Source organism: Henckelia pumila, chromosome 2, assembly GCF_033568475.1.
Source record: "Henckelia pumila isolate YLH828 chromosome 2, ASM3356847v2, whole genome shotgun sequence".
NCBI lineage: Eukaryota > Viridiplantae > Streptophyta > Magnoliopsida > Lamiales > Gesneriaceae > Henckelia > Henckelia pumila.
In genome coordinates this window covers 127,235,124-127,262,367 of record NC_133121.1, presented here as the reverse complement: position 1 = coordinate 127,262,367, position 27,244 = coordinate 127,235,124, and the positions used below count along the sequence as shown (strand labels likewise).

The 27,244-nt window shown below is 37.1% G+C and overlaps 2 protein-coding genes across 2 annotated transcripts; one reads left to right on the top strand and one right to left on the bottom strand.

The window, feature by feature from the left end:
* The first annotated feature begins 10,422 nt into the window (after window positions 1-10,422).
* Window positions 10,423-12,196, top strand: LOC140884509 (ubiquitin-ribosomal protein eL40 fusion protein). Its single transcript, XM_073291283.1, has 5 exons — window positions 10,423-10,565; window positions 10,654-10,740; window positions 10,830-10,932; window positions 11,725-11,791; window positions 11,914-12,196. Exons 1-5 carry the CDS (start codon window positions 10,463-10,465, stop codon window positions 11,938-11,940), a joined length of 387 nt encoding a protein of 128 aa, XP_073147384.1. The 5' UTR covers window positions 10,423-10,462; the 3' UTR covers window positions 11,941-12,196.
* A 2,927-nt stretch (window positions 12,197-15,123) lies between these two features.
* Window positions 15,124-16,064, bottom strand: LOC140884299 (homeobox-leucine zipper protein HOX13-like). The gene is made up of 2 exons (XM_073291015.1): window positions 15,676-16,064; window positions 15,124-15,604 (listed from the first exon to the last, which is right to left on the bottom strand). Exons 1-2 carry the CDS (start codon window positions 15,970-15,972, stop codon window positions 15,257-15,259), a joined length of 645 nt encoding a protein of 214 aa, XP_073147116.1. The 5' UTR covers window positions 15,973-16,064; the 3' UTR covers window positions 15,124-15,256.
* Between the last annotated feature and the right edge of the window lie 11,180 nt (window positions 16,065-27,244).

Genomic DNA, 27,244 nt, shown 5'->3' with positions numbered 1-27,244 from the left:
TTATTATTACGGATTATAATTGGATTACGTAAACAGTAGTGTCCATTTGTTCAGGCTAAGCACCATTTTTCATTTTTATATGTATATATCGTAGGCCAGCTGTCGCCTAACCTACTCGTTTTTATATCTTTTTTTTCATTTTTATTTGTTTTAGCATTTTTTAAAAAAAAAAAAAGGAAAGAAGGAAGATATATCAAATCGAAGGATGATTGGATTTGATGCCATAATCTAAAAAAGTTCTCTTTATGGCTGATTTCTTGGGTGGGTGGGGAGGGTCTCAAAGATTCTTGACTCAAAGTTTTCCTTCTCAAATTTTGAATCTTTTAATTGAACATTATGCTGAAGAATAGATTCGAGTTCTCTTCCGTGGTCCTTTGAATTTATGAACACCTTTTCTTTTCTCTGTTTTAAAAACATTTTTGCTATTATATATATAATACATGAACAATATCAGAGTAATCACTTTAGTGTGTCAATGTGACACCAAAGTTTATCTCAAAACTCACATATATTTTATTCATTTTTATAGTTTTTTTTAAATTAACTTTTTCTTCAAATAATTCAATTATGTGAGCGCGAGCGTATAAACCACATAAGATATATAGTTCCTAGTTATTAATAATATTTTGGGACGTTATATATGTTAATGCTAGATATGCAAGATCCATTATTGGCATATTATTCTTTGACTAAAATAGCTTCGATCGTTTTTATACTTTATATTTTTCTTTGACTTAAATAGTTGTAAATTAAGAAGATTATATCCATTGCTAAGGGTGTGAGGATTTATTTATAAAACAAGTTATATATCTTGCATAAACTCATTTGTAAATACCATTATAACATGAGTTCTCATCATTTACTCATCTATTATAATTTCATATTTTTTTTTGAATTTTTACAATATTGGCACTTCGATATTTTAGGAAGATACCATGATTTTTTTCCCGGTTATAGTCGTCACTTTTTATTTTCATCTATGATAATTTAGTATAATACTTGCATGGATGAGAATCCGCTTGAAATCGTTCATAAATTTCAAATCTACATGATCATTAATGGACGAGTTACTTAATTAAAAATGCTCTTTAATTTGAAATTACCAAATCTTTTTTTACACTAATTGAGTGATCTGCTTGTCGACATCTACTTCGTGGGAATCTCTTGGTGCCGATGGCTATAACATGATGTAAGCCGCATGCAATAAGGTCACATAAAAAATTGAAGTTCGATTGTTTATTTCGAATTACAGAGATTGACGATTGTTTCTAATTCTACCCTTGTACCAGTATTAATTTTGTAGATGAAATACGGTCGACAATAAGAATATTTGTCAAACACCTTGTGACATGTGACACAAAGGAGAAATGTGTTTCGATTAAAACAAAAAATATCATTCCCATTATAACAAAAAAAAGAAAAAGAAAAAAGAGTGTAAGATTTACAGAAATGATACCCTGCACACCCTTACCCTACACACCTGTGGGCGCCTGCCAACGTGGCGCGCCCACAACCACACAAATTTTTTATTTTTTTTTTTACAAAAAACGGCTGACCAATCATGAACCGCCACGTAAGCGGTATCCATGTTACCCTGCACCCCTAGGTGCAGGGTATCAAAATTATATATTAATATACTATATATATATATATATATATATATATATTTAAAGCTGAGGGTTCCTTGAGAATGACTTTGAAGTTCAATGTCACTGTTGTTTCTTAATTAATTTTTTATACGAACCACATATGTGCACACCATTATTTTATTGGAAAAAATGTATTTAATTGGCTGAGATAATATTAAAGCAAAAAAGAAACATAAACTATGATTTATATATGTTTTATTATTTTGGATTGGATTCGCGTTTTCATTAAAAGTATCCAAATGCAAATCTGATTTTGTGTCATTTCAATTTTTTTTTAAAAAAATCATGTTCAACAAACTATTATTTTTGAAACAATTAGTGTTATGTATTTAATTTAAATTCCTCCATATACTAGCATCATCAAGGGACACGTATAGTAAATAAATTATTAATATCCAAGAAATGCTACTTCCAATTATATTAGATGTTTGAGCATATTCAATACTAATCATTCCAAATATATTTATTTTTAAAAAAATCGATGACGTCAAATTTCTTTAAATATATTCACATGCATTGTTTGCATGGGACGGTTACTACCAGTTCAGGTGTCACAATAAATACAAATACCCAATGATTAGAAACCGTGCACGTTAATTTTCAGAGATTTGTTTTTAAGTTTAATCAAACAACAACACAAGCAAAAGTTGCGTGTGTAATGTACTTTATACATAAATATAAATACTTATTTTGTTTTTGCGTTGTTCAATGAAGTCAAATAATCCATGTACATAACAATATCAAATAGCCAAAAAAAGCCCAATGACATTGAGAGGATTACCCGGTAATAATTTGAAAAGAAGATACGGGAAGAACTGAATCTGAAAATTGAGAATGAGAGGAAGATAAAAATGTGAGATTCAGTTAGTAAAGTGAGCCGTGGTTTTGGATTGAAATTAGGGGGGGTTTGTTTCAAATAAAAAATGATAACTGCATGTAATTATGATATTTAGGGAAGGAAAAATTGTTGGAATAATTATTGAATGAATTATAATTGAAATAAGCTTGAAAGGCTGATTTGAATTGTGTTGGAATAGTTTGAATTTGGTGAAATAAATTGGAGGGTAAACTTGTTTTGGGTTTTTGTTCACTTTATATAATCCAACTTTGGATTATGAGATTGGGTTCTTAGGGCACCGGATGTTTTGTAAAGGGGCAAGACGCTAATCGATGCAACAAACAAGCGCGCGCGGCCAGCTCGGCTCGGCGAGGTCTTATGATCAATTATTCTTTTTGGATAAAATTTAATTGATAAAAGAAAAAAAAATTAGTGCGCCCGAGCGGTCAAATATGACCGACCGAGCGCATCCCTCGCCTTGCGAGACAGTAGGCTTCAGAAAAGTTGGGCGCTCGGTCCGCCAAATTTTACCGACCGAGCGCACCATTATTTGAGCGAGACAGAAAATTTGTCAAAAGTGGGGCGCTCGATCGGTCAAAAATAACCGACCGAGCGCGCCTTCTGCAAACTGAAAAGTCACGACTCTTTTTGGGCTTTTTCTGTCATGAGTTGCATCATTACGCCTTCAAACATGTTGTTTCGTGTATAAGACTATATATACGGTGGTTATAACACAGAAAAGAGATACAGAAACATCTGATAACGTATACATCAGATTTCTGAAAAATCTCTCCCTCACTTTCTCAAAAGAAAAGTTCAAACGTATTTTCGTTCGCTGAAGTTCGTGATATTTGTAGTGCTGCTATATCACGATCGTTATTCGTTGTATCTTAAGGACGATTGCTACCAACGTTGAGCACTGTTAACGGGCAATTTTGTCTTGCGGATAGATAGATTCTCTCGCCTCGACTAGTTGTTGTCATTGTTGCTGTTGTTGTACAAGTTCTTCAGAATCGGAATACACCCTAATAACAATCGCAAGACGAAATTTTGTATTTCTCGGATTCTGAAGATGTTTACCGTTTCATTCACTCCTCTCACTTCCGCCCCTACACATGGAGAAAAGCCGCCAAAGTTTTCTGGTGCCGACTTCAAACGTTGGCAGCAGAAGATGTTGTTATATCTGACAACACTCAATCTGTCAAGATTTCTGAAAGAGGATCCCCCTGTCGTCGTTGATGGCGATTCTGACACCCAAAGGAGGACCGCAGTTGATGCATGGAACCACAACAATTTTCTGTGCAGAAACTATATTCTGAATGGCCTTGATGACACTCTCTATAGTGTCTACTCCTCAGTCAAGACGGCCAAGGAACTTTGGGATTCCTTGGAGAAGAAATACAAAACTGAAGACGCGGGCATAAAGAAGTTTGTGGTTGACAAATTTCTGGACTTCAAAATGGTAGACTCAAAAACTGTGATGAGTTAAGTGCAAGAGATACAGATAATCTTGCATGACTTATTGGCCGAAGGGATGGAAATAAATGAACCATTTCAAGTCACGTCTATCATTGAGAAGTTGCCTCCGATATGGAAGGACTTCAAAAACTACCTTAAGCACAAACGTAAGGAGTTGAAACTTGAAGATCTGATCGTGAGACTTCGCATCGAGGAGGACAACAGAAATACCGAGGCCAAGTCACATAAAAAGATGGAAACCGAGGCCAAAGAAAATCTGGCGGAGTCTAATACGAGTCAAAAGAGAAAGCGCCCCCATGATAGAAAGCAAAAGGGGAAAGCGAAGAAATTCCAAGGAAGTTGCTACAACTGTGGCAAACCGAATCATATGGCAAGGGATTGCCGAATTCCAAAGAAAAACAACACAAATCAGAAACGAAATCAATCAAACTTGGTTGAACAAAGGTATGTACCTTTAGCAATTTCTGATATTGATTTAAGTGTCGTTATTTGTGAGACCAACATGGTGGATGATCCGAGAGGATGGTGGATTGATACCGGCTCTACGAGCCACATTTGTGCCGATAAAGATATGTATTCCATATATGTCACCGTTGGGGATCGAAAGTTGTTCATGGGAAACTCCGCAACGTCTGAAGTTGTTGGAGTAGAAAATGTGGTGTTGAAAATGACCTCGGACAACGAGGTGACGCTCAAGAATGTACTGCATGTGCTTGACATTCAGAAGAACTTAGTTTCGGGTTCTCTCTTGAGCAAGGAAGGCTTTAGAATGGTGTTTGAGTCTGATAAATTTGTATTAACAAAATCCGGTGTATTTGTTGGTAAAGGGTACCAAGATAGTGGTCTCTTTAAATTGAATGTAATGAATGTTATCCGCCCTGAGGCGAAGAATAAAGTTATTAGTTCTGCTTATTTGACTGAAAGTTATGATATATGACATGAACGATTAGGACATGTTAACTTCAACACGTTGCAAAGACTTGAAAATTTAAATATAATACCTATGTTTAAAAATAATCCACAACATAAGTGTGAGATTTGTATTGAAGCAAAAATGGTTAAAGCTCCATTTCATATTGTCACGAGAAGTACTACGCCACTTGAATTAATACATACTGATGTATGTGATTTAAAAATGGTACAAACACGAGGTGAAAATAAGTACTTTATAACATTCATTGATGATTGCACTAGATTTTTTTATGTATATTTATTGAAAAGCAAATATGAGGCAATCGAAGCTTTCAAGAAATATAAGACTGAGATTGAAAATCAACAAAGTTCAAAGATTAAAATGATTCGAAGTGATCGAGGTGGAGAGTATGTGGCTCCTTTTGAAGAATTTTGCTCAACTTCGGGCATCATTCATCAAACGACAGCCCCTTAATCACCCCAATCTAATGGCGTTGTAGAACGCAAGAATCGAACATTGAAAGAAATGATGAACGCGTTGTTAATAAATTCTGGCTTACCTCAAAATATGTGGGGTGAAGCGATTCTCTCAGCAACTCACATTCTAAACAAGATTCCAATCAAAGGAAAAGATGAAACACCATATGAACAGTGGAAAGGTCGAAAACCTTCTTACCAATACCTCAAAGTGTGGGGGTGTTTGGCTAAATTCGAAGTACCAAAGCCAAAACAAATAAAAATTGGTCCTAAAATGGTTGACTGCATATTTATTGGTTATGCATACTATTAATAGTAGTGCATATCGATTTTTAGTGCATAAGTCAACGATTTCTGATGTAAAAGAAGGCACAATAATGGAGTCAAGGAATGCTGTATTCTTTGAAAATATCTTTTCTTGTAAAGAAAAGAAAGAAATAAGTTCGAACAAGCGACCTTATGAAAATACAATTGAAACTCCACAAACCAAAGAAGAACCAAGACGCAGCAAGCGTGCACGAGTTGAAAAGTCGTTTGGTCCTGATTTTCTAACATACATGTTAGATAATGAACCAAGAACTCTTCAAGAGGCTTTATCAAATCCTGAGGCTCCTTTTTGCAAGGAATCCATACAAAATGAAATAGATTTCATCATGCACAATCATACGTGGAAGTTGGTTGATCTCCCTTCGGGATGTAAATCTTTGGGATCCAAGTGGATTCTTGAAAGGAAATATAAAGAAGATGGATCTATAGATAAATATAAAGCTCGACTAGTGGTTCAAGATTTTAGACAAAAGGAGGGATATGATTTCTTCGATACCTACTCTCCGGTTTCTAGAATAACATCCATTCGTGTTCTCATAGCTATTGCAGCATTGCATGATCTTGAGATACATCAAATGAATGTTAAAACAACGTTTTTGAATGGAGAGTTGGACGAAGAAATATATATAAAACAACCAGAAGGGTTTATTGTACCCGGAAAAAAAAAGGAAAGATGTGTAAACTACTTGTCAAGTCGTTGTATGGACTCAAACAAGCACATAAACAGTGGCATCATAAGTTTGACACTGCAATGTTGTCAAATGGTTTCACAATAAATGAATATGACAAATGTGTCTATATTAAAGGTACTACAAATGCATATGTAATTGTTTGCCTTTATGTTGATGACATGTTAATCATGAGAAACAACCATAAATTGATTGTGAAAACCAAGAAGATGTTGAGACAACATTTTGATATGAAGGATTTGGGATTGTGTGATATAATTATAGGGATTAAAGTTTCTAGACTTTCTCCTGGAATTATGTTATCCCAAACTCATTATGTAGAAAAGGTTCTTGAAAGATTTAATGTCAGAGATCGTCCTTCGGCTAGAACACCTATTGAGTTGGGTACACATTTATCCAAAAATAGAGGAGAACCTGTTTCACAAGTTGAATATGCAAGGGTGATAGGAAGTTTAATGTACTTAACTAACTGTACCCGTCCTGATCTTGCATATACTGTAAACAAACTGAGTCGGTTCACAAGTAATCCAAGCGAAGATCATTGGAAAGCACTAATGAGAGTGCTTGGATATTTGAAATACACTACGAGTTATGGAATAGTGTATACAAAATATCCTGCGGTCCTAGAAGGATATTGTGATGCAAATTGGATTTCTGACACGAAAGACTCCAAGTCTACGAGTGGATATGTGTTCACAATCGGTAGAGGAGCGGTGTCATGGAGATCCTCTAAACAAACGTGCATAGCTTGGTCGACTATGGAGTCCGAGTTCATTGCTCTAGATAAAGCTGGAGAAGAAGCCGAGTGGCTTCGAAACTTTCTAGAAGATATTCCATGTTGGAATAAACCGGTGTCTTCCATTACGATTCATTGTGACAGTCAGTCAGCAATAGAAAGAGCACAAAGTAGTATGTACAATGGTAAATCTCGACATATTTATCGGAGACACAATACCATAAGACAATTGATCTCAAATGGGGTTATTTCGGTTGACTGTGTGAAGTCAAAAGAAAACCTTGCGGATCCGCTTACAAAAAGTATAAATAGAGATCAAATGTACAAACTACTTGGAGAAATGGGTTTACAATCCACAAATTAAAATATTTATAGCGGTAACCCAACCTTGAGAATTGGTCCCAAAACTTGGTTCAATGGGACAACTAATTTATAAATATTAGTTTGAGTGCTTGGAATTGTTACTTGCTCATTCCTAAAATATCCAAGTATAAATGACCTGCAAAATGTGGTGAGGTTAAGTTTTCTTTTAATGATTCTTATACCTATGAGGTGGGTAACGCAGGATACTCTTGATAGGAGATCACTTATATAAGTTCAAAGTATTGACCTCTTTGATTGCAACACTTATGAATCTAAGATATGGTCCAGGGCCGAAATGGACACAACGTGAGAACAAAATATGTTAGAGTATTGTTATGTAAGTACTATTGACTTGGTTTACATAAACGGTTGACTAGTTCAAGACATCGCGTCACTATGCAACTAGTAAATCCGATAGTATTTTACTATGGTAGGTTCAAAGCCACAAGCTACCTATCCTGATGTAACAATAACTCAAAATAATTTTCTAGTGAGAATGCTACTATACGTGAAATTCATTCATGTGGGGGATTGTTGGAATAATTATTGAATGAATTATAATTGAAATGGGCTTGAAAGGCTTATTTGAATTGTGTTGGAATAGTTTGAATTTGGTGAAATAAATTGGAGGGAAAACTTGTTTTGGGTTGTCCCACATTGGAACATGTTCAATGTTTTGTTCACCTTATATAATCCAACTTTAGATTATGGAATTGGGCCCTTAGGGCACCGGATATTTTGTAAAGGGGCAAGACTCTAATCGATGCAACAAGCACACACGCGTGCGCGCGGCCGGCGTGGCTTGGCTTGGCTCGGCGAGGCGTGGCGTGGCGAGATCTTATGATCAATTATTCTTTTTGGATAAAATTTAATTGATAAAAGAAAAAAAAAATTTAGAGCGCCCGAGCGGTCAAAAATGACCGACCGAGCGCAGCCCTTGCCTTGCGAGACAGTGGGCTTCAGAAAAGTTGGGCGCTCGGTCTGCCAAATTTGACCGATCGAGCGCCTTATTTGAGCGAGACAGAAAGTCTGTCAAAAGTGGGGCGCTCGATCGGTCAAAAATAACCGACCGAGCGTGCCTTCTGCAGACTGAAAAGTTACGACTCTTTCTGGGCTTTTTCTGTCATGGGTTGCATCCTTACGCCTTCAAACGTGTTGTTTCGTGTATAAAACTATATATACGGTGGTTATATCACAGAAAAAAGATACAAAAACATCTGATAACGTATACATTAGATTTCTGAAAAATCTCTCCCTCACTTTCTCAAAATAAAAGTTGAAACGTATTTTCGTTCGCTGAAGTTCGTGATATTTGTAGTGCTGCTATATCACAATCGTTAGTCGTTGTATTTTAGAGACGATTGTCGCCAACGTTGAGCACTGTTAACGGACAATTTCGTTTTGCGGATAGAGAGATTCTCTCGCCTCGACTAGTTGCTGCCATTGTTGCTGTTGTTGTACAAGTTATTCAGAATTCGGAATACACCCTAATAACAAAAATTAGTCTAGATATTAAATTGACCACAATAGTTATTATAAGAGGTTTTAGCATTATTAAATGATAAAGATATGTATGCACTAACATCAATGAAAAAAAAACATAATTTAATTATCACATGTGAGATGTATCTCATAATGTACTATAGACTTAATTCATCTTCAAATAAAATGTCTTAATTCACTAATATGTTTAACGGTAGATGCATAGGCAATAAAATATTAGGCGGATATATTTACGTACTGCTGACTAGGAAGTCATCAAATAAAACAACGTAGGTCAACTTTGATTTAGTACCCAGTTAATCCATCATTATTGGAGAGTGTTAGGTTGGTTGGTCTAATTATCATTACTTTTTTTGGTTGATCGAAGCTTGTAGCCACTACTCTTTACTCTTAAGTGTGCACTGAGTAAAAATGCAATAGTTGAGACCTGAGAAAATCATACTTAAACATTAGTAAGTAATCGATCGAATCCGTGAACATTCAATTTGTGCATACCCTGTTCCACTGAATGAGACGGTCATTGCCGGTGTTTGGTTGGTCTAATTATTTTTCTATGATATTGAGAATCCAGAGTCGTTTTGCTTCGATGTGTATTGAATAAACTCAGACTAACGCAATATAGCACGTTAGTCTAATTATTGTAGGAACTAGGGTAAAATGGTCAAAAACATAGTATTTGATTGCATTTATGTATTCTCAATTAGAGAGTAAAAATTAAAGAAAGGCTTAACCCATTAAGAGTAAAAACAAAATAATTGAGATCTAGTTTAGTAGACTAAACTTTGTTGACAAGATTTAACATAGCTTTAAAAGCCTTGGGCTACGCACTTTTTCCCACTTAAAAGTTGAAGAATGAAAATTTGCGGTTGGTTAAAACTCGAAAATGGACATGGGAATAAAAAGAACCTTCATCCACTTGATCTGAATAAAGATTAGTAATATTTATATGATTTTTTTGAATTGATCGTGTAAATATATGCTCCCAACTTTGACCACTGATCACCGAATCGTTTCTCTCCTCTTTTTTTTTTTTTTTTTCTCTTCATATTATTTTGATTTTTTATTAATTATTTCTCATAATTTTTTGTTAAAGTAATTTATATATAATATACCACATCAAGAAAACAGGCATGAATCTTAATTAATTAAATATATATTATTTTCAATCCTATATTCATTTTAAAATAATGAATATTTAATTTATAATCAGCTAATTTGGAAATCACAAAATACCAAGGTTATTAAATTAAATGGGAAAATATATATATATATACCATTTGAGATGTGACAGATACAATCATAATAATAAAGCCCAAAACAAACAAGTTGAAGGAAGCCTCTTGTTACAAAGCCCACTAACAAATTCAAGTTATGGAAGCCCAATACTAAAAACCCTAAATCTGAGCCCGCGTATATAAATGATAAATCTCGTAATTCCTATGCATTCATCGATAAAAATCCTTTCAGCGGCGGTGGCTCAGCTGAAAGAATGCAGATCTTCGTGAAGACCCTAACCGGGAAGACCATCACGCTCGAGGTTGAATCGAGTGACACCATCGATAATGTGAAGGCTAAAATTCAGGACAAGGAAGGTACTGATCGCTCTTTCTTTCAATCACCTATGTAAACCCAAGGATTTTCGCTTTTCGTGATTTTTTATTGGTTGCCGATCGTATTTAGGGATTCCTCCGGATCAGCAGAGGTTAATTTTTGCCGGAAAGCAGCTGGAAGATGGCCGCACACTTGCTGATTACAATATTCAGAAAGGTGGTTATCTTTGTCTGTCAATTGCTTTTATTGGAATTTTTACTTGCTATACGATTCGTTGCTGGATTGAAAATTTTCGTTTTTGTCAGAATCGACATTGCATCTGGTTTTGAGGCTCCGTGGGGGTATTATCGAACCGTCGTTGATGGCTTTGGCTAGGAAATACAACCAGGACAAGATGATTTGCCGCAAGTAAGATTATGAATGTGTTCTTCATTTTCTTCATGTGTTCTGGTTTAAAGTTAACATTTTTTAGATAATCTGTGCTTAAATATGGATAAATTCGTAGCAAATGCAATGGAAATTTTGTAATGTAAGGTACCCACATCATTGATGATGTTGAATTAATTGTTTAATTTGTATGATGCGTTAATTTGATAATATTTTGTTTCTTGGGTAGATAATGAAATGTGATTCGGTACATTAAGTCACGCAAGACACAACAATGAAGTTCCTAACCATCATTTAGCATTGTGAAAGCAAACTCATATCTGAAAAATCATAAAAATTGGTCGCTACTGTTCCAAACTCATTCTGAAATTAATGATTGATAATACTCTAGAGTACATACCTGGAGAATATTTTATGACATATCACTCAACAAGAGCCATAAAATTTTATGGTAAACAAATATATAATTTGTTATCCAAAATGGAATAGTGCCTTGAATTTCACTTTACCTCTACCTACCCCCATTTAAGTTGAATACTAAAAAAACTCAAATAATTGACGAGTTATAGGCAGTGATACAATTGTTGCAGTCAGTTCTCTGTTTAGAAATATTATTTAAATGTCATCATTTATTGTATATAATAGAATAGAATTTAAAAATTATAAAATTGGTATTTGAGCTTGAAATTAGGATAAGTCATTGTGTGCTATTGAGTATTTGGTGCCTTGATGTGAAAAAGTGGCGGGCGAGCATTTCAGTTTTCGGCATGTCTTGAACTTTTAACTGGAGATTCATGCTATTATTTGTTTCAGATGTTATGCTCGTTTGCACCCTCGTGCTGTTAATTGCAGAAAAAAGAAATGTGGACACAGCAACCAGGCAAGTTCGGATTCATTTATATTCCATAATAATTTTTTTACTTTTTTCTTAATTAGATTAGATAGATATCAATTGAATTGGTAGAATATTCTGCTTGATAAAGGTTTCATTTTACCATGCAGTTGAGGCCAAAGAAGAAAATCAAGTAGACATGCTATGCATTTGGTTTCGCGAGGAGATGGCATTTGAATTTATGTTACTGCTGTCTTACTACAAGGAATTATAATTATTTCGAGCTGTTTTGTGTTGAACCTGCATGGACCATTTTTTCTTTCTTCTCGGGAAAATTTTAGACACCATGTATCCATCATACAATCACTGATTAATTATGTTATTTTCTTAAACTCTAGTCATTGGTTGTTTGCCAAAAAATTGCTAAACATAAAAGAGTCTTATCTTTAATTAGTCTCTGCTTAAATTTTCTTTTTCCATTTTTCTTGGGAGAAACTGAAGGCATCAAACTTCAAATTGCAACACAAAAAATGATATTTGATAAATAGGAGGTTGGGTGTTAGCTAGTTCTTCAAGAAAATAAAACAGGTTTCTATACAGTTACATAGGAAAGAACTTAAAAAATGGTCATTGGAAAACTTGATATCCTGTCTGCCTGTCAGTTACTCCTTCCTTGAGAACATGCCGTGTTTTCGGGATTCCGATTATGAGCCCTTTAACATCCATGGGAAGAAGCAGTTTCGGCCATAGACATCCTGTGGAGAATATTTCCTGTGGGTGTTGTTCGATCATGGGAAGATGATTGTTTCTGCCCAGTATTCCAGTCGCACTCACTGTGTTGCCTTCTTTCACATATCTATCAAATGTAAGTAAATCGTAGTCAGACAGCCAATCCATCCCATTGACGAAAAACTTTTAAAGAACTAGTTCCTAGATTTAAGTCGCACTAGTACCGCACACTGCTCGTATTTCACAGGAAGAAAAAAGCTAGAAAAAAATGGGAGGCTTTTTTTTTTTTGACGGGAAGACTTGTAATATTATTAATGAGAGATCATTCGTTACAAGACTTTGCAGCAAAAAAGGGAAATTCCCAGGCACCCAAAGAAAAGATGTCTTAGCATTGGAAAAAGAAACACTATCAAAAGCTGGACAGAACGAAATGATTTCCAGAGCAAGAAGTCCAGCGTAAGCCAAGTCACTGCTAGGATCTGTAACTGCTTCTACGGCTAGCAATGAATTAGAGAAAACACAAATCCGGCGAAAACCTCTATCAAGAGCAATTTTAACACCTTCTCTTATTGCCAACAGCTCACCAATAACAATGGAATTTGGCATCGGGAATATACTTCCAAAAGCAACCAATGCCAGGCCCTCGTGATTACGAAGCATGCCCCCAACACCACAACAATTGGATCTTTCCTGGAAACTTGCATCTACATTAATCCTGATACATCCAGCCGGAGGACAGATCTCTGCGTTTTCTTGTTGTTTGAACTAGTGTACTCTCACAGATTAAAGGAATAATGTTAGAATCAGGGGCCAGCTTTCACAAGAGCTCTGATGCCAGACTTTAGGTCGGTGATGTAGAAATCAGTTGAGAGCCTCTGCCAGAAATGGGCAAATATGAAAACATTAAGTGCATTTTTGGGATTTGAGTACCGAAGCAAATCTTAGGAGCTGGTGAAGAAAAATACCTCTGAATAAGTCAGTCGCCATCGGAATACCAATCCTGCTACATGGGAACCCTCGTACAAAATGGCAGATGTGTAGACGCATTGGGTAACCTTTTCATATGATGATTCTAAGCAAACGGGACCGCAGGAGACCACCTGTATTTGGCCACAATTTTCATATACAGTGTATAATCATCATGTATATACATATTATTAATCAATGTATAAATTATCACCTTCAATCTCGCATTTTTCTCGTCATATTATTTATACATCTATTAATTATTAATTTTATATCAATCAAATCATTAATAATTTATCTTACATCAATCAAATCATTGAATTTAAATTACTATATTTCTCCTTATAAATAATATTATTTTATATTTTATTTATTGTTAAAAGGACAAGATAGTAATTTATCATTTTAATATAAAATTTAATCAATCAAATCATATATATTATAATCTATCAATCAAATCCATTACTGTATTGAGTATCATTTCTTATTTATTTTTTAATGCATTATATTACTTATTCATATATTATTTATCTCATCCTTCAAACCAAACGATACCAAATATAACTTGTACATAACCTGATTACATACATAGATGGATGGACGTAAATTAACTATGTACGTGTTTTTGTTTTTGTTTTTTTTGTGCGTGTTTTTTTAGTAGGTTCTTTTGTAAGACTATTCATCGGATTTATTATTTATAACATTGATCGATCCGATCTATACATATAATAAAATATAATAACACAAAATTAATACTTTTAATAGGTCGAGTTGTATAAAAAATATGTCCCACAAATTTAATTCATGATTAGTTCTTATATATTAAAAACTTTTCCTCCTTTTCAAAAATTAACTTTCTAATAAAATAATGATAAATGTATGAAACTGTACTTTCATTCCAATCAAAACCTTTAATTTTGGAAATACTATTAGACTTATATAGTACGACACCTAATTTTGTTGGATCCGTGATTCGTCATTTATGCAGGCGGATATCCATTTAGCAACGCTAGGTTGGTTGATAGCATCAAGGCAATAAGAGGGTATCAAGGAGTTAAGTAGTGTTTAAATTTGTGAAGTAGGTGAAATGTCGCATAGAGTTTTTCTAGTCGGTTTATTTGGTTAGCGTGATTTATAAGTTATTGCATTACTTCGTAAATTTACTTAATGGACATCGAAAAACAACGGCCGGGGTTCTCATCTCATAAAAATAAATAAATAAATAAATATAAGAGGGTATAATAACTTTAACATGACAAGGATAACCCTTGATATCTACCATCTAGGCACAATGATCAGGAATCTCCTGACGAAGTAATCGACCAAATTAATACTTCCAAGATGTCGAAAATATGCATAGATCGAAAGATTTTATCTTAAAATGTGTTTTTTCTCTATAATTGAATGTGCAATGTAATGTTGGGATTTTGAAGTTTTCGTTGAAAATGCAATAATTAAGGAGAGAGGTAGCGAGTGGTTTCATCATCCCTTCGTCTCCCTTCTCCATTTGTATATATATATATGCTTCACCTCAAAAACCAAAAGAAGGGAGCTTTTTAGGCCGAATCATTTTCCCCATCATTACCCCATTTTTATCCTCTATTGCGACAATGCTGTTATAATAGAATCCAGAAACTAAAATCACAGAATACTCTTTTAAAGAAAAAAAACAAACAAAGAGAAAATAAATCATAATTTTTCTGTGCACTGATCAAGAAAATTCGTGGCCATCACGCCACTGTATATATACACCAAGTAGCAGAATCTGCTTATTCCAATTCACAATTAATCATCTTCCACATATGCAACTTGATTTTGTCACAAGAACCACCATGGATCAGTTACTTGATTCATCATATCATCAGACTCGAGACCGCAAAAATCTTCCAGAGGTGATTCAGAGGAAACATCCAGTACCTCAGACATTGCAGAATTCAGAAACTCGTGATCATAAGCTTCCTTTTCTTCCAAAAAACCCAGTGAACCAACCTTTTCCACGCTGCTGCTATGATTATCATCTGATACAATACCCTCCATATATTTACTTGGATTAATATTTTTCCCCAGAAATTCGACGCTGGTGTTCTTTGTTGCCGTTTCTTGAATTTGAGTCTGATATGAATTCTCTCCAGACTTTCCCACCGTCTCATTCTTCAGCTTCTGCAGCTGTTCAAGAAATATATATACTACCGTTACGTCTCATTGGATTTCAAAAATAGAATGTATATATATAGTACCTGGAAAAGCAGGGACTGCTGCTCTTTCTTTAAAGCCTCGAACTGGGAAGATAAATTTTCGTAATCAGCTAATAAGAGTGTATAATCTTTCTCGATGGTCTTCGATTTCCATCGCGCTCTCTTGTTTTGAAACCATATCGCGATCTGTCGGGGATGCAATCCCAATTGTCTAGCCAGTTTCATCTTCTTTCCGGGCTCCAACTTGGTCTCTGACTCGAACACCGCTTCTAAAGTTCGTATTTGTTCATCATTGAATCTTCTCTCCTTCTGCTTTGATGATGCGTCGAAGGTGAACATATTTTTCCTGGGATTTTAGTGAGCATAAATGGCCATCATATAGATTTTTAGAAATTGTACATATTCTTGTGGTGTTTTTGGTTTTTGTGGAATTCTTGAGTGATGAGTTCAGTAAAGATTTATATTTATATAAGGTGAATGAGCTGTTACTAATAATATGAGTTGCAAAATTAGAAAGCGCGGTATGTAGTGTCGCTTTCGCCGTTTAATTAGTATTTGACAACGTGAATCACGTTGCACTGTACAAAAAGGATGCTTCGTTGTTATGTTCATATATTAATGCAATCTACAACTTCCAAACTGGAATTTTCTGTGGCTCCCGCTCTAATATATGTTGATGAAACTAAGACCAGCTTGCATCCCATTATAGTATTAGTACCATAGCATGCAAATGTGTTGTTAGCTATATATGTTTTTTTTCTTTAACAAGTAAGACCGTAGACTAAAATAATTATCTTATATCTAATATTATATTTTTATTGCTCATGTTACATAATGTAATATATAAAAGGGAAATGCTACATGTACACATTGAGTTACACGTTGGGTTACACAATACACATGAAATTACAAAATTATCCATCCACTTTATTTGAAAAATCTCTTTCTTTAATACATCAAAGATAGTTATGTAATTTCAAGTGCAATGTGTAACCCAACGTATAACCTCCCGTGTATTTGTAGCATCATCCTATGTTGAAGTATGCTTCTATCAAATTGAATGGGTATAGAGAAGAGATCAGATCGAATAGTACAGATCAGATGAGCTCGGTGATCTGATGAGTTCATGGCCAGATCAAATACTGGGATCAGATCGAAGTGATGGTCAGATGAGTCTTCGGATGAGTTCATGCAGATAGATTGCTCGAGTATTGTGAGTTGGTTAGAAGTCAGATGAAGTGTCCGAGAAAGCTATACGCTTGCAGGCAGATCGAAATACGAGGGCAGATCAGACTGATTAATGAAGGCTTATCGGGCTGGACCATGTTGACTTTATAATTGGGTCGTAAGTTACTGTTGACCTAAAACCCAAGATGAAAGTCGGTGTAATTCTCTATATAAGCAGATAGAAGATGGCCGCAACGAGAATAATAGAAAATCAAAATTCTTCAGAATATATTGAGATAGAACAAGGAGAGATTTCGGAGGAGAAAACTAAGCGTAGATTGTGACGGGAAGATTCAAGTATCAATAGCTTGAATCGTGTCTGTATCTAGCTTGATAGTTTTTCTGAGTCCATCTCTGTAATAAGCTCTGTTCTTGAGCTTGGTTGTTTCTGTTGGTGATTAATAAAAGTGTTGTGTTGCTCTCCCGTGGACGTAGGCAAATTCATTGCCGAACCACGTAAATACTTGCGTCGTTTAATCGCTTTCACGTGAGTTGGTTGATTGATCTGTGTGCGTTGGTTTTATCTACTTTCTGGGATTATTGTTCTTATCTGTGTGCTTCGTTTGCTTGGTGAATTCTCGATAACCAAATTTCGGATTGATTCCCAACAAGTGGCGTCGTCTGTGGGAAACTAAGCAAAGATGGTGGGATCAATGAAGTATGATATTGAGAAGTTTACGGGCAAGAACGATTTCTCGCTCTGGAGAATTAAGATGCGGGCAATCCTGATACAACAAGGATTGGTGGAAGCTCTTAAAAAGAAGGAGGAGATGTCTGATGAGATAAAGAACAAGGATGAATTACTCGAGAAAGCACACAGTGCAATTATTCTCTGTCTCGGTGATAGACCTCTTCGGGAGGTGGCCAGAGAAGAATCTGCAGCGGCAGTGTGGCTTAAACTCGAAAATTTATACATGACGAAATCCCTGGCTAACCGTCTGTATATGAAACAGAGATTGTATTCCTTTGTGATCAAGGATAAGAAGAACCTTGAAGACCAGATCGAAGAATTCACCAAGATATTGGATGACTTGGAGAATATTGAAGTAAAGCTTGAGGATGAAGATCGGGCTTTGATACTTCTGAATGCTCTTCCTAAAGCATATGAAAATTTTAGGGATGCTTTGCTATATGGAAGAGAACAGACGATAACATTGGAAGAAGTTATGTCTGCTATTCAATCCAAGGAACTTCAGAAAAAATCGAACACAAACACTGAATCACATGGAGAAGGTCTTACGGCGAGGGGCAGAAGTGATAAGAGGACATCCAATGGAAAATACAGGCCAAAGTCCAGATCAAAGAGTCAAGGAAGATACCAGAACAGAAATTTGGGTAATATGAAGTGTTATGCTTGTCATAAGGTTGGACATCTGCGAAGAGATTGTCCGTAAAGGAAAGGGAAGTAACATGAAAAACCCAAGGATGATGGTACTCTGGCCGTAACTACAGATGGATATGACTCAGCAGAAGTATTGGTGGTTTCTAAAGGTGATCAGAACCACGAATGGATATTGGATTCATGATGCTCCTTTCACATGTGTCCTATAAGATCTTGGTTTGAAAAATTGGAGGAATCGGATCAGGGCATGGTACTGTTGGGGAATAATCAATCATGCAGAATAAAGGGCTCTGGAAATATCAGAATAAGGATGCATGATGGGATCGACAGAGTACTCACCAAGGTGAGGTATGTGCCCGAGTTGAAGAGAAACTTGATATCATTGGGAACACTTGATGCTCAGGGATATTCATTCAAATCAGGAGCAGACAGTATCTCAGTGTCTAAAGGATCTCTGGTAGTTATGAAGGCTGTCAAGAGGAACCTCATGTATGTACTACAAGGTGAAACGATTATTAGAAGTACAACAAGTATTCAGGAACAGCAAGACAGAACCAAACTATGTCATCTGAGGCTTGGACATGTAAGTGAGAAGGGATTACATGAGCTGTCTAAACAGGGTCTGTTAGGTGGAGATAAGATCGAATCACTTGAGCTGTGTGATTGTTGTGCTCTTGGGAAATCAAAAAGAGTATTGTTTGGTCAAGGAAGTCACACAACTGAGCAACCATTGGCCTACATTCATTCAAATCTATGGGGTCCTTCTCGGACAGAAACTCATGGTGGAGGCAGATACTTCATGTCTTTGATAGATGATTACTCAAGGAGAGTATGAATATTCATCTTAAAGACTAAGGATAAAGCATATGGCAAGTTTAGAGAATGGCTGCTGGCAGTTGAGAACAAGAATGATCGAAGAGTTAAACACCTGAGAACAGATAACGGGCTGGAATACTTATCAGATAAGTTTGTCAAGGTATGCAAGGAGAAAGGCATTACCAGACACAGAACAGTGGCAGGAACGCCACGGCAAAATGGCCTGGCAGAGAGAATGAACAGAACTCTTCTGGAAAGGGTCAGATGAATATTGATCAATGCTTCTCTACCTAAGTCCTTCTGGGGAGAAGCATTATCTACTGCGTGCTATTTGGTCAATAGGTGTCCATCCAGTGCGATTGGTTTCAAGACACCAATGGAAAAGTGGAGTGGAACACCTGCAGACTACTCAAACTTGAGGGTATTCGGATGTCTTGCATATGCTCATCTGAAACAGGACAAGTTAGAAGCAAGGGTAGTCAGATTTATATTCATTGGGTATCCGGATGGTGTGAAGGGTTATAAGGTTTGGAACCTGGAATGAAGAGGTCCAAATTGCTTCAACACCAGGGATGTGAAGTTTGATGAATCCAAACTTGGGTATAAAATGAATACAGATGGAAAGTGTTGGAGAACGCGGCGATCAGATCAATCAGAATTGATACCCGGTGCAGCGGAAGTTTAAAAATTTTATATGGAACGATTCCATAATGGGTATCAAAACTTAACGATTAAATTGTGTGTGTAAAAATTAAATAACAATTATAAATTTTTACCTCCAATCTCGAAGCGAGATTATGGACACCAACAGATTGCTCTGCTCTTGTTGTATATCCCTGGAACTGATGGACGAACTGTTCTTCAATCAGGTCCACGAACGGATAATTAATCCCTCTGATAGATTGCACTAGAAAATCTATCAGAAGTTTCTACGAAGAGAATTAACGAATTTGATCCGTTAAACCAGACTGTAATTCAAAATTCACAGACTGGATTTTTCCGAGCAGAGGGGAGGGGGGCGGCCACTGTCAGAGAAAAATACTAGGTTTTTCGAAAATTTGTGACCTGTTGTGTCTAATTTCTGTACTGCAATAACTTATTTATAATGTAGGCCGCTAACAGCTTAGGGCCCATTAGTCATAAGTTCAAGTCCGACAAGCAAAGCCCGCATGTTCAGAAATTAATATAAAATTCATCATGACTTCGATTGATAAACCGATTTCACCAATGTGTACAGAAACCATTTCTGCACCTTTTAAATTCAAGATAAATTTTTCCGAATTCAGTGATTTTCAAAAATGCCCATCCTTATGTCATTTTAGGAAATCTTACTCCTCTACTCTTAAATAAGAAGTCCAACTTCTTTGTTCATTAAATTTAACTCTTTAAATTTAACTATCTCAACGGGGATTAAAAATCCATTACTCTGTGTGACCCTCAATGGTTAAGGGATACAACTAGCCGTGGGCTCACAACTCCTTGTGACTCGGAACAACAATTTCCGACTTGCCCATCGAATCATGGTAAGAGCGCCTAGCAACATCGCCCCATGATTCCCTAGGTATCACTGATAGTGCCTGCAAGAACCAATAGATTTTGGTTAGCGTACAGTACGGTCCCTTCATCCAAATATCCCGATCGAATCAACAACCATTGGTAAATCGAGAGTCGTTCGAGATTCGATAACTATGCAATACATCTTGAATATCAAATAGTGACATCGCATGTGTTACTAAGAAACCATTTCTTAAAACACATCATGTACTCTGGCCAGAGATTCGTCACACTAATATTGTAACGACCCACTGTATCAAGACGGGTCTTTTCAGCGTGCTTTTGTCCTCACTCACACGCACCCTGAGAAACTTCCCAGGGGTCACCCATCCTATAATTTCCCCAAGTCAAGCACGCTTAACTTTGAAGTTCTTATGTGATGAGCTTCCGAAAAGAAGATGCACCTTCTTGATATGAGTAGCACATATGAAATCTTTTAAACTCTCCTCAACCATGTAGTCCCATACCTACACAGTCTCAGAATCCCTCTCATTCCGGCACGGGATCGGTTCATTCATGTCTCCCTCCGCCTAGAAGCCAACCAAGAGCCGCTCATTGTCCGTGCAACCTCTTGGCACCGGCGATCACTCCCTGCCTCTTCAGCCCCGGGCGTCACATGCCCACCAGCTTCCGCTTGGTTCGTCCCCGAACCATACCGTACTAAGAGAGGTCGGCTCTGATACCATTTGTAACGCCTCACTATATCAAGACGGGTCTTTTCAGCGTGCTTTTGTCCTCACTCACACGCACCCTGAGAAACTTCCCAGGGGGTCACCCATCCTATAATTTCCCCAAGTCAAGCACGCTTAACTTTGAAGTTCTTATGTGATGAGCTTCCGAAAAGAAGATGCACCTTCTTGATATGAGTAGCACATATGAAATCTTTTAAACTCTCCTCAACCATGTAGTCCCATACCTACACAGTCTCAGAATCCCTCTCATTCCGGCACGGGATCGGTTCATTCATGTCTCCCTCCGCCTAGAAGCCTACCAAGAGCCGCTCATTGTCCGTGCAACCTCTTGGCACCGGCGATCACTCCCTGCCTCTTCAGCCCCGGGCGTCACATATTTGTAACACCCCACTTCCTTCAACTCTCTTCACGTGGCAGCAGCACACCTCGGCCATTTTCGGGCTTTGGCCGCCCAGCTCCGGCCATCACTGGCCAGAGCCCAACTGACCCAACCTTTCCCAAGGTCTTGGGGTTCTAACCAAGCTGAAACCAGCCCATAACTCGAGTCCTACAGTCCGTACGAATTATTTTCCTAAAACCGCTCAAACTGCTCTCTATCCTGTAGCAGTTCTAGTATTTGGCATATTACGACAAACTCCGGCCACCAATGGCCGGAGCACCGGCACCAAAATATTCCCAAGATCCAGGGGCAAGTACCTGACCCAGCCCTGGTCCAAGCCAAGCCAATGCATTGCCCAATCGAACCCATCTTCTACAGAACCCAAATCTGTCCAGATTTTTCTTCTCAACCACCTTCTGCACCAGCATACTTCCAGCTTTATCTAGCCACTTATATGGTCGAACCACCCAGCCATTTTGACCCTAAGAGACCCTCCTAGACCCAAGAACCATAAGGCAGCAGTTCGAACCAGCCCACGTCCAGAAACTTGCATAAACCGAACCAATAAGTGCAAAAACGTGAGTTTCATGCATGAACTTAAATGTTTCAATTTCTAAATCACAAACATATGAAATATCAGATCTTGTATGCATAAAATCAGTGTAATATAATTTAAATGGTGTTCAAGAAGGGAATCAAACGTGCCTTGTTGAAGATTTGGACCAAAACAAAGAAATCAACGCGTATCGGGCTCGCCGGAACGAACGGCTTGAAAATCCTTGCCGAAAAACTTCAAGAAAATTGTGTTGATGCGTTCTTGACGATGGAAAATTTTCTGAAGATTTATGGAGGCGGCTAAGAGAGTTTTGGCGTGAGATAGGGATAGAGTTTTAGGGAGAATAATTTAGGTTAAATCGGTTAAATCTTTAATATAACAAGCTTAAGATATTAACTAATTATATAATAAAATAAAATAAACTTAAAACTCTTAAATACAAAATAATTAAATCTGATATTTAACTTAAATCCCGAAATATAAAAATAGGGGATTTTTAAAAGTTATTAAAAGTCATTAAAATTACTTATTTTGGATAAAAATGGACACACAAATATACATATATATAAATACCATAATTTTCTTCAAATTATACCTTAAAATAATATTTTAAGGCTCCTAAAAATCTCATAAAATATTTTGGGTGAAAACAAACATCTCGTCCGTCCACGGTCCCGCCTACGCGATCATAAAATAAGCTTTCTCAAATAAATTCATAAATCACATCATACCGATTTAAATGCCGAAACAATATTTAAAACATGCAAATAAATCACATAATTCACATAATAACTCATAAAAGAATTTAACACATTTTCACATTATTTTAAAGTTATTAAATCCCCTAGTTATGCATGCGGATTTACGTGACGAATTTCTGGGCGTTACAAATATCTTCTCAGATCGCATAGGATATCCACACTCGCAAGTATGTGGTGAATCCTTGACAACAAAGCATCGACTCCTATATGTGTTGTAACTGTACCCAATCCCGACACCTGATGACCCCAATAGAGTCGGTAAATGAGTCAAAGCACAGTACTAGCATATAGAGCCTCAATGATGTTTCAAGTAGTAAGGACTAATGGTGTATAACCAAAACCGCGGACTTTATCCACTCGACAAGTGATAACCACTTGGAATGTCCGGATAGGGTAGTTCGATCATTCATCGTATGAATATCCATTTGCATGCTTCGAACATCTCTATGTTCCTTACCAATGAAACGTGGTACTCTGCATCGCAAATGCTAGTCTCAAACTCGAGCGATCCTTATTTTTATTATCGGACGGCTCAATCGACTAGGAACAGTTTAGAATATACAGTGACTATAAGATGTGTTTCATGATAGACATCTCCATGTTCTACCACATCTTACATACACTATAGTATATTCAAGGTCTTTATCAAAACAACAATAGTATATCACAATATAACAATATGAAGAAAGATAAAGTCATTGCCATTAATAAAAGTGTAAATTACATTAAACAAAAGATTGTTTATACAAAGAGTCATCAAAGCCCTTAGCCACAAGTTGGCTCACCGGGCACCTACTCTTTCAATCTCCCACTTGCCCTAAAGCCAACTAGTCATACTACATAGACCCATTGCTTCGCGATGTTTGTCAAATAATGGTCCTGGCAAGGGCTTAGTAAGTGGATCAGCGATATTGTCTGCAGATGTCACTCTTTCGACAGTGATGTCTCCTCTTTCCACAATCTCCCGGATGATGTGGTATTTCCTCAGTACGTGTTTGGATCTTTGATGAGACCTTGGTTCCTTTGCCTGAGCAACGACACCCATGTTGTCACAGTACACCGGGACTGGACCAACAACTTCCGGAATAACGCCCAACTCTTGGACGAAATTCCTCATCCAAACGGCCTCTTTAGCAGCAGCTGATGCTGCAATGTATTCTGCCTCAGTGGTGGAATCCGCTGTGGTGTCCTGCTTGGAACTCTTCCAAGAGACAACACCGCCATTGAGCATGAACACAAATCCAGAGGTTGACTTCGAGTCATCCACGTCACTTTGGAAGCTAGAGTCGGTATAGCCTTCCAATTTTAGTTCTCTTCCTCCATATACCATGAACATATTCTTAGTCCTTCGTAAGTACTTAAGAATGTCCTTCACGGCTTTCCAATGCATTTGACCGGGATTAGCTTGATATCTGCTCGTGACACTCAGAGCAAATGCTACATCCGGTCTGGTAGATATCATCCCATACATGATACTACCTATGGCTGACGCATATGGTACATGTGTCATTTTCTCTATCTCTTCATCAGTTTTGGGACACATAGACTTGGATAGAGAAACTCCATGACACATGGGTAGATGTCCTCTCTTGGACCCATCCATTGAAAACCGTTTCAATATGGTGTCGATGTAGGTTGATTGAGTGAGTCTTATCATTCTCTTAGATCTATCTCTATAGATCTGTATCCCTAGAATATAGGATGTCTCTCCCAAATCCTTCATCGAGAATCTACCTGATAACCATATCTTTGTTGACTGCAACATCCCTACGTCATTCCCAATGAGTAGGATGTCATCAACATAAAGTACTAAGAATGTCACAACATCCTTAACTACTTTCTTGTACACGCATGGTTCCTCCGGGTTCTTGATGAAACCAAAATCCTTTATTGTTTCATCAAATTTCTGGTTCCAACTTCTTGATGCTTGTGTTAGACCATAGATTGATCTCTGAAGCTTGCATACCTTATGCTCGCTTCCCATAGATGTGTATCCCTCAGGCTGCGTCATATAGATTTCTTCCTTAATGTCTCCATTAAGAAAAGCAGTCTTCACATCCATTTGTCATATCTCATAGTCATACCAAGCAGCTATGGCAATAAGGATTCTTATGGACTTGGACATTGCAACTGGTGAAAAGGTTTCATCATAGTCAACTCCTTGTCTTTGAGTATAACCTTTCGCCACCAATCGCGCCTTGTAGGTCAATACCTTACCATCAGGCCCAAGCTTTCTCTTGTAGATCCATTTACACCCTATTGGAACAATTCCATCGGGAGGATCTACTAAAGACCAAACTTGGTTTGTATGCATCGAATCTATTTCCGACTGCATAGCTTCAAGCCATAAATTTGAATCCGCATCAGAAATTGCTTCCTTGAAGTTTCTTGGATCACATCCAACATCGGGTTCATCTTGATCCCCTTCAAGAAGAAGACCATATCGAATAGGAGGTCTAGAAGTCCTCTCGGATCTTCTAGGTACAGGCGTGTCTATCAATGGTTCCTGAGGTGTAGGATCGTTATTTTGTATTTCGGGTTCTTCTCAAATTTCTTCGAGTTCCATCATCTCGCCTTTCTTATCCAATAAGAACTCCTTCTCCAAGAAGGTGGCATTCCTTGAAATAAACACCTTTGTTTCAGCAGGATAATAGAAATAATATCCGATTGAATTCTTCGGATACCTTACAAAATAACATAAGGTGGATCGACTATCCAACTTATCTCCCACTGTCTGCTTCACGTAAGCAGGACATCCCCAAATCCTCAAGTACGAATACTTAGGAGCTTTGCCATTCTATAACTCGTATGGTGTTTTGTCCACTGCTTTAGTGTGGACGTTGTTCAACAACAATACCGCCGTTTCAAGCGCATAGCCCCAAAACGAAGGTGGAAGCTCAGTGAAGCTCATCATGGATCGAACCATGTCCAACAAAGTTCGATTACGACGCTCCGATACACCATTCAGCTGTGGTGTCATAGGAGGAGTCCACTGAGAGAGAATCTCATTCTCTTTCAGATAGTCCAAAAACTCGGTACTTAAGTATTCTCCACCTCGATCCGATCGAAGTGCTTTAATACTTTTACCTAGCTTGTTTTCTACTTCAGCCTTGAATTCTTTGAACTTTTCAAATGCTTCAGACTTATATTTCATTAAATATAAATACTCATACCTAGAATAATCATCAGTAAAGGTAATGAAGTAGGTGTGGCCATATTGAGTACCAACTCTAAATGGACCACAAACATCTGTATGGATCAAATCCAACAGATTTTGACTACGCTCATGTTTCCCCTTAAAAGGAGATTTAGTCATTTTTCCTTTCAGGCAGGATTCACAAGTAGGTAGAGAGTTAATATCAGACATATCAAACATGCCCTCTCCCACTAGCTTGTTCATCCTCCTTGAGGAAATATGACCTAGCCTAGCATGCCAAAGGTTTGTCGGGTTTTGGCTATCGATTTTCCTTTTGTTTGTTGTTGCCGGTTTATCAACATAATTTATTGGAACGTCTTTTAGTTTTAAGTTATATAGATCATTTTCAAGTTGTCCATTTCCAATCAAACATTCATTCTTGTAAATATTGCAAATCTCATTCACAAAATTGCAAGAATAACCATCTCTATCAAGCATAGAAACAGAAATAATGTTTTTAATCAAATTCGGAACAAATAAAACATCTCTCAAAAGTAACTTAAAACCATTCTGCAAAATTAAATAAATATCTCCCACAACTTTAGCTTCAACTTTGGAACCATTTCCGAGCCTCAGCTGGGTCTCACCCATTCTAAGCCTGCGACTTCTTGTCATCACCTGCAAATCATTGCAAATGTGAGATCCACATCCGGTATCCAATACCCAAGAAGTAGTATTAAGTGAAACATTTATTTCAATATAGAACATACCCTTCGCAGTTCGCAACTGCTCTAGATATTCCTTGCAGTTACGCTTCCAATGACCGGGCTTCTTGCAGTAATGGCAAACATCCTTGGATTTTTCCATGTTTGAAGCCTTTGTCTTGTACTTCTTCTCGGGTTTGATTTTCTTGGGTGGGGCAGAACGTTTCTTACCCTTTGTACTTGGCCCCTTCTTAGCAGAAGAAGAGGAGCCCACCAAGAAAGCCGGTTTATCCTTCTTTAAAGTGGATTCATATGTCACAAGCATATTGACCATCTCTTCAAGGGAGGACTCTATCTTGTTCATATTGAAATTCACCACAAATCCGTCAAACGAAGAAGGAAGAGATAGAAGTAGTAAGTCCACGTTGAGTTCATGCTCCAACA

Coding starts and splice junctions, on each gene's coding strand:
- LOC140884299 (XM_073291015.1), bottom strand. CDS start 15,972: ATGTTCACCTTCGACGCATCATCAAAGCAGAAGGAGAGAAGATTCAAT. Junction 15,605..15,675: donor AGCAGTCCCTGCTTTTCCAG/GTACTATATATA, acceptor TTTCTTGAACAG/CTGCAGAAGCTGAAGAATGA.
- LOC140884509 (XM_073291283.1), top strand. CDS start 10,463: ATGCAGATCTTCGTGAAGACCCTAACCGGGAAGACCATCACGCTCGAG. Junction 10,566..10,653: donor TAAAATTCAGGACAAGGAAG/GTACTGATCGCT, acceptor GATCGTATTTAG/GGATTCCTCCGGATCAGCAG. Junction 11,792..11,913: donor AATGTGGACACAGCAACCAG/GCAAGTTCGGAT, acceptor TTTACCATGCAG/TTGAGGCCAAAGAAGAAAAT.